Here is a 17,675-nt window from a genome sequence, read left to right on the forward strand (position 1 = left end):
TATTTTTCCCTCACCCCAGGGGCGAATTACTTTCTCTTCGGGACATTGAACGCCTTCATAAAAAGCCAAAGTCTGACAAAGAGACAAGATTAGCAACTGCAATGGTGAGTGAGCATATCATTCCTAGTTCTTTAAACAGAAAGCAAATAAAATGAAATGTAAGCCAGAACTTGTATAGCCACAGAATGGCAATTTTTAAAAATGTTTTAAGTAAAGGTATAATTAACACAGAAATTAAAATGCACAAATATTAGGTGTTCAGTTACATGAGGATTTTTGTTTGTTTGTTTGTTTTGTTTTTTGAGACAGAGTATCTCCCTGTCACCCAGGCTAGAGTGCAGTGGCACAATCTTGGCTCACTGCAGTGTCTGCCTCCTGGATTCAAGCGATTCTCCTGCTTCAGCGTCCAAGTAGCTGGTTTAACAGGCGCCCACTACCACACCCAGCTAATAGTAGAGTCAGAGTTTCACTGTGTTGGCCAGGCTGGTCACAAACTCCTGTCCCCATGTGATCCACCTGCCTCAGCCTTCCAAAGTGCTGGGATTATAGGCGTGAGCCACTGTACCTGACCAGTTAGATGAGTTTTGACAACTGTATATAGCCACATAAACACCTCTCAAAACAGGGTAGAGAGCACAGGAAGGCAGTATTACATGTCTGTAGTGTTGAGAAGCCACTATATTTACCAAAACTAAGAGAAAAGCAGGAGAGCGTTTACAATCATCAGTGAAAAGCCAGAGCTGGTTGGAGTCTGCCTGTGGCTAGTGCTGTGTCTGCTCATGATTGTGTCCCGTCTACTTTTTCAACATCATTTTTTGTATCTCCACTTGTTCAAGATACTGTCCCATCCTGGTTGCACCTCATCTTCTGTCTTCCACATGTCCTTTCTCCTCCACACCTTTGTGTGCACTGTCCCTTCTTCTGGAAATGTTTTGTCTTTCCCCCTCCTTTGCCTAACCATGAATGCCTTCATCCTGCCAAAAAAAAAAAAAAAAAACAGACAGTATACCTTTCTCCCTTTCTAGGAAGCTCCCCTGACCTCACCAGGCTAAATTCTGACTTATCTTCCACCGAGCTCCCCTTGCTCTGTTATAATACTGTATGGCCATGTCTTGGTCCCAAGGAACAAAGACTATGTCCCGTCCATCTTGTGCCCTTGGTTCCTGACACAGAGGAGACATTAATGTTGATTAGATGACTCCTAAAGTATGTTGTTGAAGAAGAAATATCAAACATTTTGTTCTGATAGGCTGGAAAGACAGATCGAAAAGAATTTGTGAGGAAGAAAACCAAAGTGAATCCATTTTCCAGTTCGACAAATAAAGAAAAGAAAAAACAGAAGAACTTTATGATGATGCGGTATAGCCAGAACGTCCGGTCAAAAAATAAGCGTTCCTTCCGAGAAAAACAGGTGAGCTCCACTTGAAGCTTGGGTGGCAAGAACAGTACTGTAATTCCAGGACTGCTTTGCGTTCGAGATGGAGTTGTGCCTTCTGATGACTGGGTATTACTGTGTGTGTCTTGTGGTTGATGAGAGCATTGCTGGAGAACATGGAGAGGTGAGAAAGGGAGTCAGGGCATGTAAGTCCCAGACCTCACTTGGTTGAGACTCCGCTGTGGGGCCAGAAGGGAATCCATTTTCCTCCAGTATAAGTAAAGGAATACAAGTTAGATCATCCATGAGGCTCCTTCCCATGCTAAAATTCTCTGACATTTGATCTGTGAAATGTGATATCAAAATTAATTGAATAACTTTTTAGTGCCAGTTTTATGCCTGGTTTTTGTTTTGTCTTGTTTTGGTTTTTTTTGAGACAGGGTCTCACTATGTTACACAGGCTGGGTACAATGGCCCAGTCACAGCTCACTGCAGCCTCACAGCTCACTGCAGTTTCCACCTCGCAGGCTCCAGCAATTCTTCCACCTCAGCCCTCCCTCCAAGTAGCTGGGACTTCAGGCGTCTGCCATCACAACTAGCTAATTTTTGTATTTTTGTAGAGATAGGGTTTTGACGTGTTGCCCAGTCTGGTCTGGAACCGCTGGACTCGAGCAGTCTGCCCACCTCAGCCTCCCATAGTGCTAGGATTTATAGGCGTCGGTACTTTTCAGAAACCAATAATTTTGTGTGGTAATATCTCAGAAACAGTTTCAGAAAAACAAATGTGAAATAAACAGGTCTGTGTTGGCATCATCCTTCCTGTATATGCCCTTTTGCAAAGCCTTGATATTTACAGGCTTTTGCGATTACGTCTTATCCATTCATAGCCTTTGAATGGTAATCCCATGCTACTTAGCAGCTTGTTTATTTCAGTTATTCATTGTGATAAAACAAGTTTATGCTTTTGTATCTTTCTCTCCTGGCGGTGAAGCAGTATATCTAAATGTCATTCTGAAGAATCGCCAGGATATCAGCTGTGGGTTAAACAGTCTCATATTCTGAACCAGTGTTCCTAAATAGCTAGCCAAGGATCAGCCTGGCAGTACTCAAAGTAACGGCCAACCCCCTAGGGCAGTGCAGTCTGTGAGTTCCAAGTCAGTATTCACTGAATTAAGGTACCATTTAGCTCTCCCTGTTTACTCTTTCTAGTTCTAAACGGTATTCAACAACATCATTTAAGTAGTGACAGCATTTTTAATAGAAGCTGTTGAAATTGGGGTAAAAGGAAAGGTACAACTTAACATTTTAAATACTCTAAATTTTGCCACATTCTCCTAAAATTATAATTGGATTGACCTAAATCCATTAGTCTGCCCTTCAGGGCTGAGGAAATAGTAATCACCCTGTTGTAGGCCTTGTTTCATTAATGAAGTTCTGTGAGCTTGTTACATTTTAGTTAAGGCTCCCCCCACCCCTACTTCCTTTGTTTTTTGGCATGCCTTTTCTGACATGATGGGGAAGCCCAGCTTTGTTCCTTGCCAGCACCTCAAGTCATACAGTAACTCTCAAAGATTAAAGAATCTTTTTGAGAGTAAATTAAAACTTCATTGGACGTATGCACTTGTTGGTTCAAGAATGTTTTTTCTTCTTCTGCAATTTTCTTGCCATTTGGAACCTGATATTAATCAGAATTTCTATGTGTGTTTCCTCGCCATGTATTTTCTTCACGATCGCTCCATTGTAAACATAATGCTAAGTTCCTGATGTTCTCTATTTCCTTTAGAACAATTCTGTTCAGTAGAAATATAATATGAACCACATATATCACTTAAAAATAAAGAGATGAAATAATTGTAATAATATATCTTATTTAGTCCAGCACATCTAAAATATTATTGTTTCAACATGTAGTCAGTATAAAAGTTTTGAGTGAAATATTTTACATTTTTGTTTTTGAACTAGTTGAAGTCAGCAGGTCTTTTACACTGTAGCATATCTCAATTTGGACTAGCCACATTTCAAATGCTCAGAGTCACATGTAGTTAGTGGCCACTCTATTGGACACAACAGTTACAGAGCATTCCCAAAACTCCCGTGACCCCAAGGGCCCTGTGGGAAAGGAGTATCATACTTCATGCGCCCCTCTACCCCTTGGTGATATTTGAGTGTCTTAAATAAAGGGATCTTACGTGGCTTGAAAGTGTACGTGAGGTCTTACTGCAAATTGTTAGAATATGAAGAGGTGAATGGGATGAGACTAGAAGAGGGAGGTAAAGCATAAGATAGGGAAGGAGAGGAGGATCTTGCAGTAAAGCCTGTAGAAAGATGAAGGAAGAAGAGGGGGATATACTTGCTCCTTATCTTCAGTTGGTGGCATTTGAAGGGCAAGGAACTGAAACGTGTGAGAGTAGCCTGTGCTTTTCCACAAAACTTAATGAGTGGAATTAAATTCCCCTAACCAACGTTAGCTAACACATTTAGTTCTTAGCATGAGACTTCATATTCCAGGCTTTCCATTGATTAACTTGTTTAATCAGTATACAACAGTATGAACAGTTAACAAAGAGCGAAACTCCGTCTCAAAAAAAAAAAACAAAACAAAACAAAACAAAAACAATTTTGCAGATGAGAAAATAAGACACAGTTAGATGAATCTGGAAAGTACCTCCTTAGCCAAATTAAGTTGAAATGAACTTGTAGATTTTTGTTCTGCCTTAAGTATCCCAGCTATTCTGCTTTTCTGCAAAGACATACCAAGACCCAGGTGTAAGCTAAAGGTAAGGAGTCACCTGAAAATCATAAAATCCAGAAAGTTTGAACATGTGTGTGTAGAGCCAGGTAACTTCTACCTGAAACTGTTTTACGCATATCTTGTTAAAATTTAAGCTAGAATTTTTAAATAAAAATTAAATAAAAGCTAGAGTTTTTTTTAAGTTTCTAGGACAAAGAATAGTGCTTGGGAATTAATGGAATAATATCCATCACAAACTTACAATGTGTACATCGCCCTTGGTTACTTTTTTTTCTTTAATTTTGGTTTATTTTTGATCATTTTTAATACTATGTTTGTTTTCTTTTGGGAAATGTAAAACTTTTTCAGGGCTTTTCTAGGTCCACTTCAGACACTGATTGTTCAGTCTTCTTTTTCTCTAGATCCTAAATTCTTCACCTTCCATTTCCACCCTGGGGATCTTAAAGAACCCAACCTCTGGTTAGAGAAGAACTCTAGGGGATGAAAGCCTAGATTGAGTCTAATTACGATACACAATTCACTGCTTTCATTCATTTTCACTTTACATACTTCTAACACAAAGTAATTAAACAAGCTAAAAATTAGAACCTGTATTAACTTGAATAAGTATTTTGCCATAAGCTATGATTCTCAGGGCTTCAAATTTCGAGTTATTATCTTCATATTTGAGCTAGTATAAAGTGTTAGTGTTAGCATTTACTTAGAACATTTTCTTAGTTTGTTTATTGCATAAAACAAATCCATTTGAAAATCAGCAAATAAAGTAACATTTTCTGTGTATCAGATTGTGTATTGATAGAGTCATCATAAATCTGCACAAGTTCGGAATGCCATTTTAAAGTCTTTGAATAATCCATACATGCTGTATTTAGTGGAATATATGTGATACTGGAAAAGGTGATTGCGAAGAAAAGTCTGTTTTCCTGTTACTTTTAATTTAGACAACGTATCCCATCCACAACTCCAAAATATTAAGGGCCATATAGACCAAATAAGTACTATTTATTATCCGTGGAGACAGGGATGCTGTAGTCTGTGCATTCTGTAGCTGCTCCTGGTTTGAACTTATGCCTTCATGACTTGGGAACAGCAGTCAAGAGCTTTGCATATTTACTAGCAGTAATATGCTCCATCCTCAATATAGATTTGATCTGTTTTGGAATATTTTATCATTTATAGTTTTTCAGGATGGTTTATTGACTTGGTGATTAATTGTTAGTAAACTTTCGTATAACCAATTTTGTATAATGGGGTATACAAAACTCTTTAATGATAAAGAGTTATCATGTTTAAATCCTTTTTTATCTTACAGTTGGCACTGCGAGATGCACTTTTGAAAAAGAGAAGAAGAATGAAGTAACTTCCCAGCAAGTGTTCCATTCCAAGAAGAATGCTCAGTTTGTGTCATTACTCTCAAAATTAGTAAATCAAGCATGTTTGTTTACATTAAAAACTTCAGAAGCACTGTGAAAACTGCTGAAAATGTGGCAGCAGTTTGGTGTTTCTATTTTGGAGACGGCTAATGGTGTGAATGTGAATGTAAATAGTGGTGGTAGTATAAAATCATTTCATTTATCATTCATGCAAAAAAAAGTATTGAGTGCCGATTAATTGTCACTGTAAATACAAAATGATGAGCCATCACCCCTTCACTCCAGGCATTGACAGCTTAGTTGTGGGTGTGGACACACGTGTGTATTTACAGTGCAGTGTAAATAGTTCTCTAGGAGAGGTAGGTCCATATTTCTATGAGGTCACTGAGGCCTTATGGATAGGAGTTATATGTTCTTGTAAAACAAAACAAAACAAAACAGGACAGTGTTACAAGAGTAAGAGATTCTTACTTGTACATAGGCTTACCTGCTGAAAACAGGCCCCTGCTGTACAGATTCTGGGTACATAATTTAGCTCTTTTAGTCAATCCAAAAGATTTAAATGACCCCCTCTTTTTTTTTTTTTTTTTTGAATGCCATGTAAAGCCTTTTTGGTTAAGAGCTCATTTTTAAAGTTGCCTTAAGTATGAATAGTACCTTTGGAATGTATTTAGTTCATTATTTGAGCTGCCTTCATACTGGTTTCCTCAGCCTTCCTTCACCCTGTAATATTTTCAGCCCACTGTTTACCTTGCCTCAATAAAAAGTTTCTAATGCCAAATAGGTACCGTTGTGTGTGGAGTGGTGTGTGATGTTCTGCCTTCCACAGGCATGCTGCATCCATTTCGGGGGACAGCCTCTTTACATGCAAGTTGTTGCATTTGGAAATAGTTTGCTGCCTTTTGCTTCAGATTTCTTAGATAATGTGGTAGATGTTACCTCAAGTTAGAGTAAAGGGCAGTTTTCTGCACTCTGACTCAAAATTAGAAAGCAGTTTCTAAAACCAGTGTTCTCATTCCCTTTCTAGTTTCTTCTGTTCACTTTCTGCATTCAACTTCAGTTTTATTGAATGAGACTTAGAGACGTTCCCCAAAATGCCCCAGATTGTCTGTTGGGGGATTAGTGAAGCCGCCAGAGTCAATCCCCAGCAACTTTAGTGCTTTACAGGAAGTGTTCGATGCAAATTTGTATATTTTAGACCTGAAACTGCTCCGTTTTCTTTTCGCATTTTTGAACTGGGTGTTTCTTCGCTTGTCTGTTGAGAATAGCAGCTAGTGTTCACACCTTTATTGTGTGAATTGTGATGGTGCCTGGAAGTTTCATCCTTCCTCTAGATTTTCCTGCTCAGATACCAAGAGGCCAAAGTCCATTCTGTGTTCTGACTTCTGTTCTTCTACTGTGGCCTCACCCTCTTCTTAACTAGCCTTTCTTACATGCAAGACAGAAAGATGCAGTATGTGGTTTACAAATATGTATTCTGAACTTTTATTTATTCAATCCCATAGTATCTTACTTCTATCTGATTCCTTTTATTATTTTCTAAATCTTCTCTTGAGAATGTTTTGTTTGCTATCCATTTGAAGATGAGATTCTCAGAAGGGTGAATGCTTCAGCAGAGGATAGGTGAGCTTGCAGAGTGACTTCTACCTTGAAGTCATCAGTAGCTCTGTCTGATGACTGAACTTGAGCTATTTATTCTTAAATTTCGTTAACACAGAGAATGAAGCCATTCAGGGATGAACTTTAACTTTGCCCAGGCTCATAATGTATAAAAGTGGTATATAATGCTGACTTATTATCTATATGATCTCACCAAGTGGCCATGGTTAATATAAACGTTATTTATTCATGGTCTAATCCTTTGAAAATTTAGTCTATATAGACTTGCATTGCAACTCCATTTTAACTAGAATGTTTACTCAGAATATTCTGTTTAAGCTATTTTAGATAACGTATTTTAAAACAACACATAGATAATATAGTTCTATCAAGTGACATTCTTTCATTAATTGCTTATGTTCTTTTGAAAGATTTTTTTAAATATGAGATTTTTTTTGAAAGATCTTGAACATGAATAAAATGGTAGGACAATGACTTGGAGCCTTTTCTCTTACAAGGTCAAGGTTCTAGAAATAACCTTTTCAATCCTAGCGTAGTCTTTGGTCTGCACATGTTTACAAATGCAAATAAAAGCAGAGAGCACGGCCAATTCTGTACTCCTTAAATAACATAAGCTTCTATTTGTACAGACCATTTCTTATGTAGTAAACTTATTTCCTTCTGCAGATTCTACTTTTATGTTTTGTCAGTCCAATCCCAGTGTGAAGATGGTTGAATAAAATTATCATTTGTTCACATGATAGGGTATTATGCAGCCATTATTATAATAAGCAGTTCCCTTTGTAAACACTGGAAATTTTTTTTGTTCTTTTCAAAAAAGAGCAAAACACAAAAGTATGTTTAATCTGATTATTACATATAAGGAAATGGGGAATAATAAAAGCCCAAGAGGAAATATGGGACTTGACAATTTTCTTTGGTGTTGGAATCATGTGTAGAGTTTTCTGTAAGAAACAAAATAACTTTGAGGTGGGGAATAAAAGTCCACTGAGACTCACCTTAGGAATTCACCTTAAGTCAAGACAAGGATTGATTTGAAAATACTTCAGAGAGGTTGGGCGTGGTGGCTTATGCCTGTAATCCCAGCACTTTGGGAGGCTGAGGTAGGCAGCTCACCTAAGGTCAGGAGTTCTAGACCATCATGACCAACGTGGTGAAACCCTGTCTCTACTAAAAAAAAAAAAGAAAGAAAATACTTCAGAGGAGTTGTTTGTTTTGCCTTCTTAATTACTCTCCCTCGTGTTTACTGATTGGATGGTAGAGTCATCCTTAGTTTGGGACCCTCTCTGTCTCTTGCCAACAATACCTGATGTTAGCTAAAGTGTTGTTAATATAGTTATTTGGAAAAACTATTTGTAGTATGTACCAAGAGTCTAAAAAACAGCTAGAACCGTTGACTCAAATCTACTTCTGAGACTCAAAGAAAATTACCCAAAGAGTTGTATTTGTGGCTGTGTTTTGCGACAAGTGACAGGATATGCATGTAAAAAGATTCTAACCAGCTGGGCAAGGTGGCTCACACCTGCACTTTGGGAGGCCGAGGTGGGTGGATCACAAGGTCGGGAGTTTGAGACCAGCCTGGCCAACATGGTGAAACTCCGGCTCTACTAAAAATATAAAAATTAGCTGGGCATGGTGGCACATGACTGTAGTCCCAGCTACTCAGGAGGCTGAGGCAGGAGAATCGCTTGAACCTCGGAGGCGAAGGTTGCAGTGAGCCGAGATCACACCACTGCATTTCAGCCTGGGCGACAGAGCAAGACTCANTCTAGATTCTAACCAGCGGGGCACGGTGGCTCACATCTGTAATCCCAGCACTTTAGAAGGCTGAGGCAGGCAGATCACCTGAGGTCAGGAGTTCAAGACCAACCTGGCCAAGATGGTGAACCTTGTCTCTATGAAAAATACAAAAATTAACCAGGTGTGGTGGCACACACCTGTAATTCCAGCTACTTGAAAGGCTGAGGCACAAAAATCACTTGAACCTGGGAGACAGAGGTTGCAGTGAGCCAAGATCATGCCACTGCACTCCATCCTGGGCAACAGAGTGAGACTCTGTATTCTAACCAAATTGGAATTCACTTCACATAAGGCTGGACAGTTGATGGCCAGGGTTCAGCTGCTCAATGGTACCATCAGGGCCCTGGCCTTTTCTGCTTTGTCATTCTTAGTGTGTGTTGAAGCCAGGCTGGATTAGAATGCTGACTGACACAGCTCTATGACCCATATGCAAGGTATTAAGCATTTCTGTGCCTTAATTTCTTCATCTGTAAAATGGAGATAATGATGATACCTTGCTTTCGTAGACCTCTCTTCAGTGTTTAAGCAACAAGAAGGCACAAAAATGACATTTCCACATCTATCCCTTTTACTAGGAAAACAGAAGTTTCACAGATAGGCTTCCCTTAGTTTTCATTAGCCAGAACCAGGTTATTCAGCCACCCTACCAACCAAGGAAGCCAAGAAACCAGGAAATGGGATTGCTGACCTCTTAGCTTAGATGACCATAACCATCCCAACAAAACTGAACTTCTGTAAGCAAGGAAGAGGAAGAGAAACTGATTGTGGACAGACAGCTAGTAATGCCTAACACAAACTATCTGTAGGGAAATATTGATTGCAACATAATTTACAATGATAAGAATGGGTGCAAGAAAATTTCTAAAATATTAGAATACTTAAGCAACTTGAGGTATGTTACTAGGTGGTATATTAGTCCATTTTCATGCTGCAGATAAAGACATACCTGAGACTGGGAAGAAAATGAGGTTTCATTGGACTTACTGTTCCACATGGCTGGGAGGCCTCAGAATCATGGTGGAAGGTGAAAGCACTTCTTACATGGTGGTGGCAAGAGAAAATGAGAAAGAAGCAAAAATGAAGACCCCCGATAAACCCATAAGATCTCATGAGACTTATTCACTATCATAAGAACAGCACTGGAAAGACTGGCCACCATGATTCAGTTACCTCCAACTAAGTCCCTCCTACAACACGTGGGAATTGTGGGAGATAGAATTCAAGTTGAGATTTGAATGAGGACACAGCCAAACCATATCAAGTGAAATAGTCAACCATTAAACAATTACTTTGATTAAAGTTATTTTAAAGGTAAGATATAAACACTATAGCAATGTGAAAAATGTTAGGCTATTATTTTCTTTCTTTTTTTTTCTTTCAAGACAGAGTTTTCCTCTTGTTGCCCAGGCTGGAATGTACTGGCGCAGTCTCGGCTCACTGCAACCTCCACCTGCTGGGTTCAAGCGATTCTCCTGCCTCAGTCTCCTGAGTAGCTGGGATAACAGGCACCCACCACCACACTCAGCTAATTTTTGTATCTTTAGTAGATACAGGGTTCCACCATGTTGGCCAGGCTGCTCTCGAACTCCTGACCTCAAGTGATCCGCCTGCCTTGGCCTCCCAAAGTGCTGGGATTATAAATGTGAGCCACCGTGTTCAAAAGCAGAGTATAAAATGATAAAGAAGCTTGGGCAACATGGTGAGACCTTGTAAAAATTAGCCAGGTGTGATGGTGCGTGCCTGCCATACCAGTTACTCAGGAGGTCGAAGCAGGAGGATCACTGAGCCCCAGAGGTCAAGGCTGCAGTGAGTGGTGTTCAGGCCACTGTAGTTTAGCCTGGGTGAAAGAGCGAGACCCTGTCTCTAAATAAATAAAATGATCAAGTGGTTTTAAGACAATTTTTTTACACTTTTAATCTCTGAAATTGAGATATGTTTTAAAATGTTTGCAGCCAGACAACAGTCTAGACGTAGTTGTCATTGCGTGCACATTCACAAACCTAGTCTGATATTTTCAGTTGACATCTGCTAACATCAAGCAAGGACCAACATCAAAACTTGCAGAATGAGAATTAGTAGCCTCTATGGAATTTCCAGAAAAAAAAAAACAACTGGACTTAAAAAAAAAAAATCCAAACTCTTTATCGACATATAAAGAAGAGAACAAGTACCATTAAGTATAATTACTCAATGAATTCACAAGCTGAATACATTACTGTAACCAGCACTCAGGTTAAGAAACATTACAAACACCTTGAAATATCCTTTGTGAGTAGAGAACTCTTAATAAATGCAGCATCAGTAAGATTTTTATTTTTTTCTTTTAGAGACAGGGACTTGCTCTGTCACCTAGGCAAGAGTGCCGTGGTGCAGTCAGAGCCCACTGCAGCCTTGAACTTCTGGGCTCAAGAGATCCCCCACAGGCCCAGGCCAGTATGCCCTGCTATTAATAAATTTTTTAAAATTTATTTTTAACAGAGACAGGGTCTCACTATGTTGCCTAGGCTGGTCTCAAACTTCTGACCTCAACTGATCTTTCCACCTTGGCCTCCCAAAGTTCAGGGTTTACAGGTGGGAGCCACCGTGCCTGGCCATCACTAAAATTCCCTTTTTTTTTTTTTTTTCCTGAGGTAGAGTCTTACTCTGTCACCCAGGCTGGAGTAGTGTAGTGACATGATCTCAGGTCACTGAAACCTCTGCCTCCCAGGTTCAAGTGATTCTCGTGCCTCAGTCTCCGAAGTAGCTGGGATTACAGACGTCTGCCACCATGCCCGGCTAATTTTTGTATTTTCAGTAGAGACAGAGTTTCACCATATTGGCCAGGCTGGTCTTGAACTTCTGACCTCTAGTGATCTACCTGCCTCGGCCTTCCAAAGTCCTGGGATTACAGGTGTGAGTCGCCATGTCCAGCCAAGATTCTTAATGGCACAGAAAAGTGATATGGTGTGGAAAAACATGGGCACCTGTAATCAAATGGTAATTCAGGAGAATCTAATTGTGAATGCAAAGACGCTTAAGCAATACATTAATTTATTCCACTTTTTAAAAATGTACAAGAGTAGATATCTGATTTTCAAATAAGTTTGACAAAAGACTTAAGAAAACTTTCAATATACACACATTTTAGAATTCCAGTAGGAAATCATCATATCATAATTTAAATGGAAGTGATTTTTTCTTCAGCGTATGCAAAATAATGATGCTTCATATAACTACAATTTTGTAAGTAAAATATGCATAAGAAAATAGTTGCTGGGTTTGGGTTTGGGGAATATAACTGATTGGATTTTTCCCTCTACATTAAAAAAAATTTTTTTACAGCTCCTCATGACCATGAATTCCTTTACATTTTAAATATTTTGTAATGTTGCTTAGCAAACATTTGTACTAAAATTTTTTAAATCTAGAATACTTCTAGTTCCATCTTAGTAAGATCCAATTTTGATGTACTTGCTATTCCTAATATCTAAGTTAACATCAGAGATGTTTCTAAAAGTAATTTGGCCAAGGAAGAAGAGAAAATTAAGAACAAAATGAGAACCCTAATTCTGGGAAAAGTACAAAAGGGGAAGTTTAAAAGAATTACATGTAAACTAAAAATAAATGATGTTTGACAGAACATCTTGTTTTAAGGATAAATCTTTTAAACATTTTATTATAATTGTGATTTTTAAAGAAGCATATAGAAGATAATGAAACATGTTCATTTCCCAGTTTTATACAATGTTAATATTTTGCTTTTTTTTTTTTTTTAAAGAACTAGAACATTAAAAGTATAACTATGTCTCACCCAGCCATTTCCCCCTCTTCTCAGGGATAACCCTTATCTAGAATTTAATGCCTATCATTCCTGTAGTTATTTTTTCTTTCACATGTATATTTGTGTGTATATATAAATTTTTACATCAGCAGTATCATTGTGTAAATTCTTTTGCCATGTAACTCAACATTAGATTCTTGATAAATGAAGATTCATTGTAATTTTTGTATAGTTTTTATTGTTTATTCACATATCCAATATTTATCATTTCTCTGCCAAAGAGCAGTTAGGTTGTTTTCCTCTTTTTTGCTATTTAAAAACCTTCAGGCCGGGCGCTGTGGCTCATACCTGTAATCCCAACACTTTGGGAGGCTGAGACGGGTGGATCACTTGAAGTCAGGAGTTGAGACCAGCTTGGCCAACATGGTGAAACCCTATCTCTACTAAAAAATACAAAAATTAACCAGGCGTGGTGGTGCAGGCCTGTAGTCCCAGCTACTTGGGAGGCTGAGGCAAGAGAATTGCTTGAACCTGGGAAGGGAAGGTTGCAGTGAGCCAAGATCATGTCACTGCACTCCAGCCTGGGCAACAGAGTGAGACTTCCTCTCAAAAAAAAATTAATTTAATTTAATTAAAACCTTGCTGCAATAATCACCTTTGAACATGTCTTCTAGGGTTCATGGTCTTAGTGTTTTTTCTTTAAACAAAATTCAGACAGAAAACTGAAAACGGGCAGGGTACAGTGCTCACACCTATAATCCCAGCACTTTGGGAGGCTGAGGCAGGCAGATCACTTGAGGTCAGAAGTTCGATACCAGCCTGGCCAACATGGTGAAACCCTGTCTCTACTAAAAATACAAAAATATTAGCCAGGTGTGGTGGTGTGCACCTGTAATCCCATCAACTTGGGAGTCTGAGGCAGGAGAATCGCTTGAACTTGGGAGGCAGAGGTTGCAGTAAGCCGAGATTGCACCACTACATTCCAACCTGGGCAACAGAGCAAGCTTTGTCTAAAAAAAAAAAAAAAAAAAAAATGAAATCACTGGGTTTGTAGGGTCTGCAATTCTTCTACTTTACTAGGCAATACTGAATTGCACTATATTCCTATATTCCCATTAACAACTCAGATAAGTTTGTATTTTACTACATCCATGTCAACAAGATGTTATTAGACTTTGAAACTAGACAATCTTTTGTGTATGAAATGGTATCCCCAGGTGCTGTGGCTCACGCCTGTAATCCCAGCACTTTAGGAGGTGGAGGGAGGAGGATCACTTGAGGTCAGGAGTTCGAGATCAGCCTCACCAAAATGGAGAAACCCTGTCTCTACTAAAAATACAAAAAAAAATTGGTTGGGCATTGTGGTGCATGCCTGTAATCCTAGCTACTTGGGAGGCTGAGGCAGGAGAATCGCTTGAACCTGGGAGGCGGAGGTTGCGGTGAGCCAAGATTGGGTCATTGCATTCCAGCCTGGGAAACAAAAGTGAAACTCTGCCTGAAAAAAAAAGAAATGGTATCATGATTTAATTTGCATTTCACTGATTACTAGAGAGATTGAAATAACTTCACATTTTTATGTTCATTTGTATTTTCCTCTTTATAGCCTTTTGTTTTTATTTTTTCTAGTAATAAAAGCATAGGAAGTCTTTATACATTATGGATACTAATTCTTTATCAACCACCTATGTTGCAGATTTTCCCAACAGATAAACAGTGCCGTATCTATGATAAACTAAGTTCCCATGTGTACTTTGGGTCTAAGATTTTCAAAACCATTTCTGGATCCCTTTTAACAGTCCTTGCTCTAGCTTCTCTCTTTCCTGTCATATTTTACTATAAGCAGAAAGAAGCCAGGTAGTAACTTTGACATTTTGCTTGGAGATCTAACTAGAGTATCTAGGCTTTTAGGTACATTTTTCTGTGTTCCACATTAGGTGATCATGTTAAACATTGTGGCACTATGTAACTAAGGAACCTCTTACTTCCAATTTCCAGTAACATTCTCGCTTCTGAAGTGGCTACTACGGGCAGTCTCCTTCAAGACCACCAGACTATTTTTTTTTCTAGGATGGTTTGTTTCTCAAGGAACCATCAATTTCTACTAATAGTCTGGGTTTTTTTTGAGATGGAGTGTCACTCTGTCATCCAGGCTGGAGTACAGTGGTACGATCTTGGCTTACTGCAACCTCCATCTCCTGGGTTCAAGCAGTTCTGCCTCAGCCTCCTGAGTAGCTGGGATTACAGGCACCTGGCATATTTTTAGTAGAGACAGCGTTTCACCATGTTGTCCAGGCTGGTCTCAAACTGACCTCCAGTGATCCACCCACCTCAGCCTCCCAAAGTTCTGGGATTACAGATGTGACCCATCATGCCCGGCCTACTTCCACAGTTTCTATGGGTTAGGAATTTTGAGAGGGTAGCTTAACTGGGGCAGGAAGGTCTGCTTCCACCATGGCTCACTCAGATGACTATTGACAAGAAGCCTCAGTTCCTCTCTGGCTCTTGGTAGAAAGTCTCAGTTCCTCAACAAAGACTTTGTTTTTTTCAATTTTATTTACTCCTTTTTTGGAGACAGTGTCTCACTTTGTCACTCAGGGTGAAGTGCAATGGCATAATCATAGCTCACTGCAGCCTCAAACTCCTGGGCTCAAGTATTCGTCCCACCTCAGCCTCCCAAGTAGCTGTGACTACAGACATGTGCCACCATGCCCAACTAATTTTAATTTTTTTGCAGAAATGGGGTCTCACTGTTGCCCAGGCTGGCCTCCAACTCCTGGGCTCAAGCATTCCTCCTGCTTCAGACTCTCTAAGTGCTGAGATTTGTACCAGCCACAAAGGGACGTTTTCATAGGGCTTCTTAAGTGTCCCCAGGACACGACAATGGGCTTCCTATAGAGTGAGCAATCCAAGAGAGCAAGGAGGAACTCACAATGTCTTTGTGACCTAGTCTTGGAAGTCAAACACCACCAATTCTGATTCTATTCATTAGAACCAAGTGACCTCAGGTGATCCACCGGCCAAAGTGCTGGGATGACAGGCACGAACCACCATGCCTGGCAAGAAATTTTTAAATTTCTTTAAGTGTTAGTTATCCTTAAAAACAACTTAAGTGGTTAATTATAAAAGTTGGATTCCTTCGTCCTAAAATTGGTTAAAAAAATTAAAAATGTGTTTAATTTCTATTCAGTTTGTTTGTTTGTTTTGAGACAAAGTTTCACTCTTGTCACCCAGGCTGGAGTGCAATGGCACGATGGCTCACTGAAAACTCTGTCTCCCAGGTTCAAGCTATTCTCCTGTCTCAGCCTCCTGAGTAGCTGGGATTACAGGTGCCCACCACTATGCTCGGCTGATATTTGTATTTTTAGTAGAGTCAGGGTTTCACCATGTTGGCCAGGCTGGCCTCAAACTTCTGACCTCAGGTGATCCACCTGCCTTGGCCTCCCAAAGCGCTGGGATTACAATCGTAAATCAGCACATCTGGTCCTTTTATTTAGTTTCTAATATTCATGTACACATGTACCCTTTTTTGGAATTGTTAAAAATGCCCCAGCCTTACTAAGATTTTCCTAAGACAAGTTTGTCTCCCAGACATTGGGAACTCAAAGAGGAGGTGAGGAAACTTAGGTGTGAAGGTGGCTTGTGGATTCAGGCCACCTGACCTGGAGGCGAGCTTACAGGCGCACCAGCAGAGTGACCTCCGGCACATGGCTTCACCTCACCAAGCCTGACACTCCTCATCAGTAAAGCCAGGGTTAGGGGAACCTACCTTTTGGCTTGTTTTGATAATTAAATGCGATAATGTCCACAAAAAATACTTGGCAGATAAATGTTAACTAAATTTTGAGCTTTTAAAAATGTTTAACTGGCTGGGCACAGTGGCTCATGCCTGTAATCCCAGCACTTTGGGAGGCTGAGGCGAGTGGATCACCTGAAGTCAGGAGTTTGAGACCAGCCCAGCCAACATGGTGAAACCCTGTAACTACTGAAAATACAAAAATTAGCTGGGCATGGTGGTGGACGCCTATATCCTAGCTACTCAGGAGGCTGAGGCAGGAGAATCGCTTGAACCCAGGAGGCGGAGGCTGCAGTGAGCCGAGATCCAGCCACTGCACTCCAGCCTGGGCGATAGAGTGAGACTCCGTCTCAAAAATAATAAATAAATAAATAAGGAGAATCACTTGAACCCAGGAGGCGGAGGCTGCAGTGAGCCGAGATCCAGCCACTGCACTCCAGCCTGGGCGTTAGAGTGAGACTCCGTTTCAAAAATAATAAATAAATAAATAAATAAATAAGGGCCGGGCACGATGGCTCACGCCTGTAATCCCAGCATTTTGGGAAGCCGAGGCAGAAGGATGACGAGGTCAGGAGATAGAGACCATCGTTGCCAAGGTGGTGAAACCCTGTCTCTACTGAAAATACAAAAATTAGCTGGGCGTGGTGGCAGGCGCCTGTAATTCCAGCTACTCAGGAGGCTGAGGCAGAAGAATTGCTTGAACCTGGGAAGCAGAGGTTGCAGTGAGCCGAGATTGCACGACTGCACTCCAGCCTGGGCGACAGAGTGAGACTCTGTCTCAAAACAAACAAACAAACAAACAAACGAAAACGTCTAACTGAAAAGATTTGGGGCTGTTGAACAGAAAAAGCTCTCTTGCCCTTTATAAAAACCCAAGTGAACCTCTGAAGAATTTTTAAATGAACAAATGAGGCGGGGAGCGGGGTGGATTAATAGGTACCTTTCTACACTGTAAGGCTTTTCCAACACCTTTTTGCTACTGAAAATCTGAAAGCCCCTCTCGGCCGCAGCCTACACTCCTTCGGCCCAAGCAGTTGCGCTGGAACCGGGAGTTGGTAGGAATCCGGCTGTCTGCAGCCCCAGCCCTTAGCGGCGCAGCGTTCAGCGACCTCCAGGCGGGACGGAGGGTAGCGGCGGCCGAGTGGATGCGCGGGTGACGGGGGCAGGCGGGCCTTGCGCGGGCCCCGCCTCCAGCGATCGCG

General features: G+C 40.4%; 1 protein-coding gene across 3 annotated transcripts in view; it reads left to right on the top strand.

The window, feature by feature from the left end:
- SDAD1 (SDA1 domain containing 1) overlaps nt 1–6,287 on the top strand; it is a 36,342-nt gene extending 30,055 nt beyond the window's left edge. For all 3 annotated transcript variants that reach the window (XM_017514811.2, XM_017514808.2, XM_017514809.2), the window contains 3 exons: nt 20–104; nt 1,250–1,411; nt 5,440–6,287. In XM_017514811.2, coding sequence (XP_017370300.1) covers nt 20–104; nt 1,250–1,411; nt 5,440–5,487 — 295 coding nt within the window. In that variant the 3' untranslated portion in view covers nt 5,488–6,287. The remainder of the gene's footprint in view (nt 1–19; nt 105–1,249; nt 1,412–5,439) is intronic.
- Nucleotides 6,288–17,675: the final 11,388 nt, after the last annotated feature.

The sequence above is a fragment of the Cebus imitator genome, unplaced genomic scaffold (genome assembly GCF_001604975.1).
Source record: "Cebus imitator isolate Cc_AM_T3 unplaced genomic scaffold, Cebus_imitator-1.0 Scaffold537, whole genome shotgun sequence".
NCBI classification, from domain to species: domain Eukaryota; kingdom Metazoa; phylum Chordata; class Mammalia; order Primates; family Cebidae; genus Cebus; species Cebus imitator.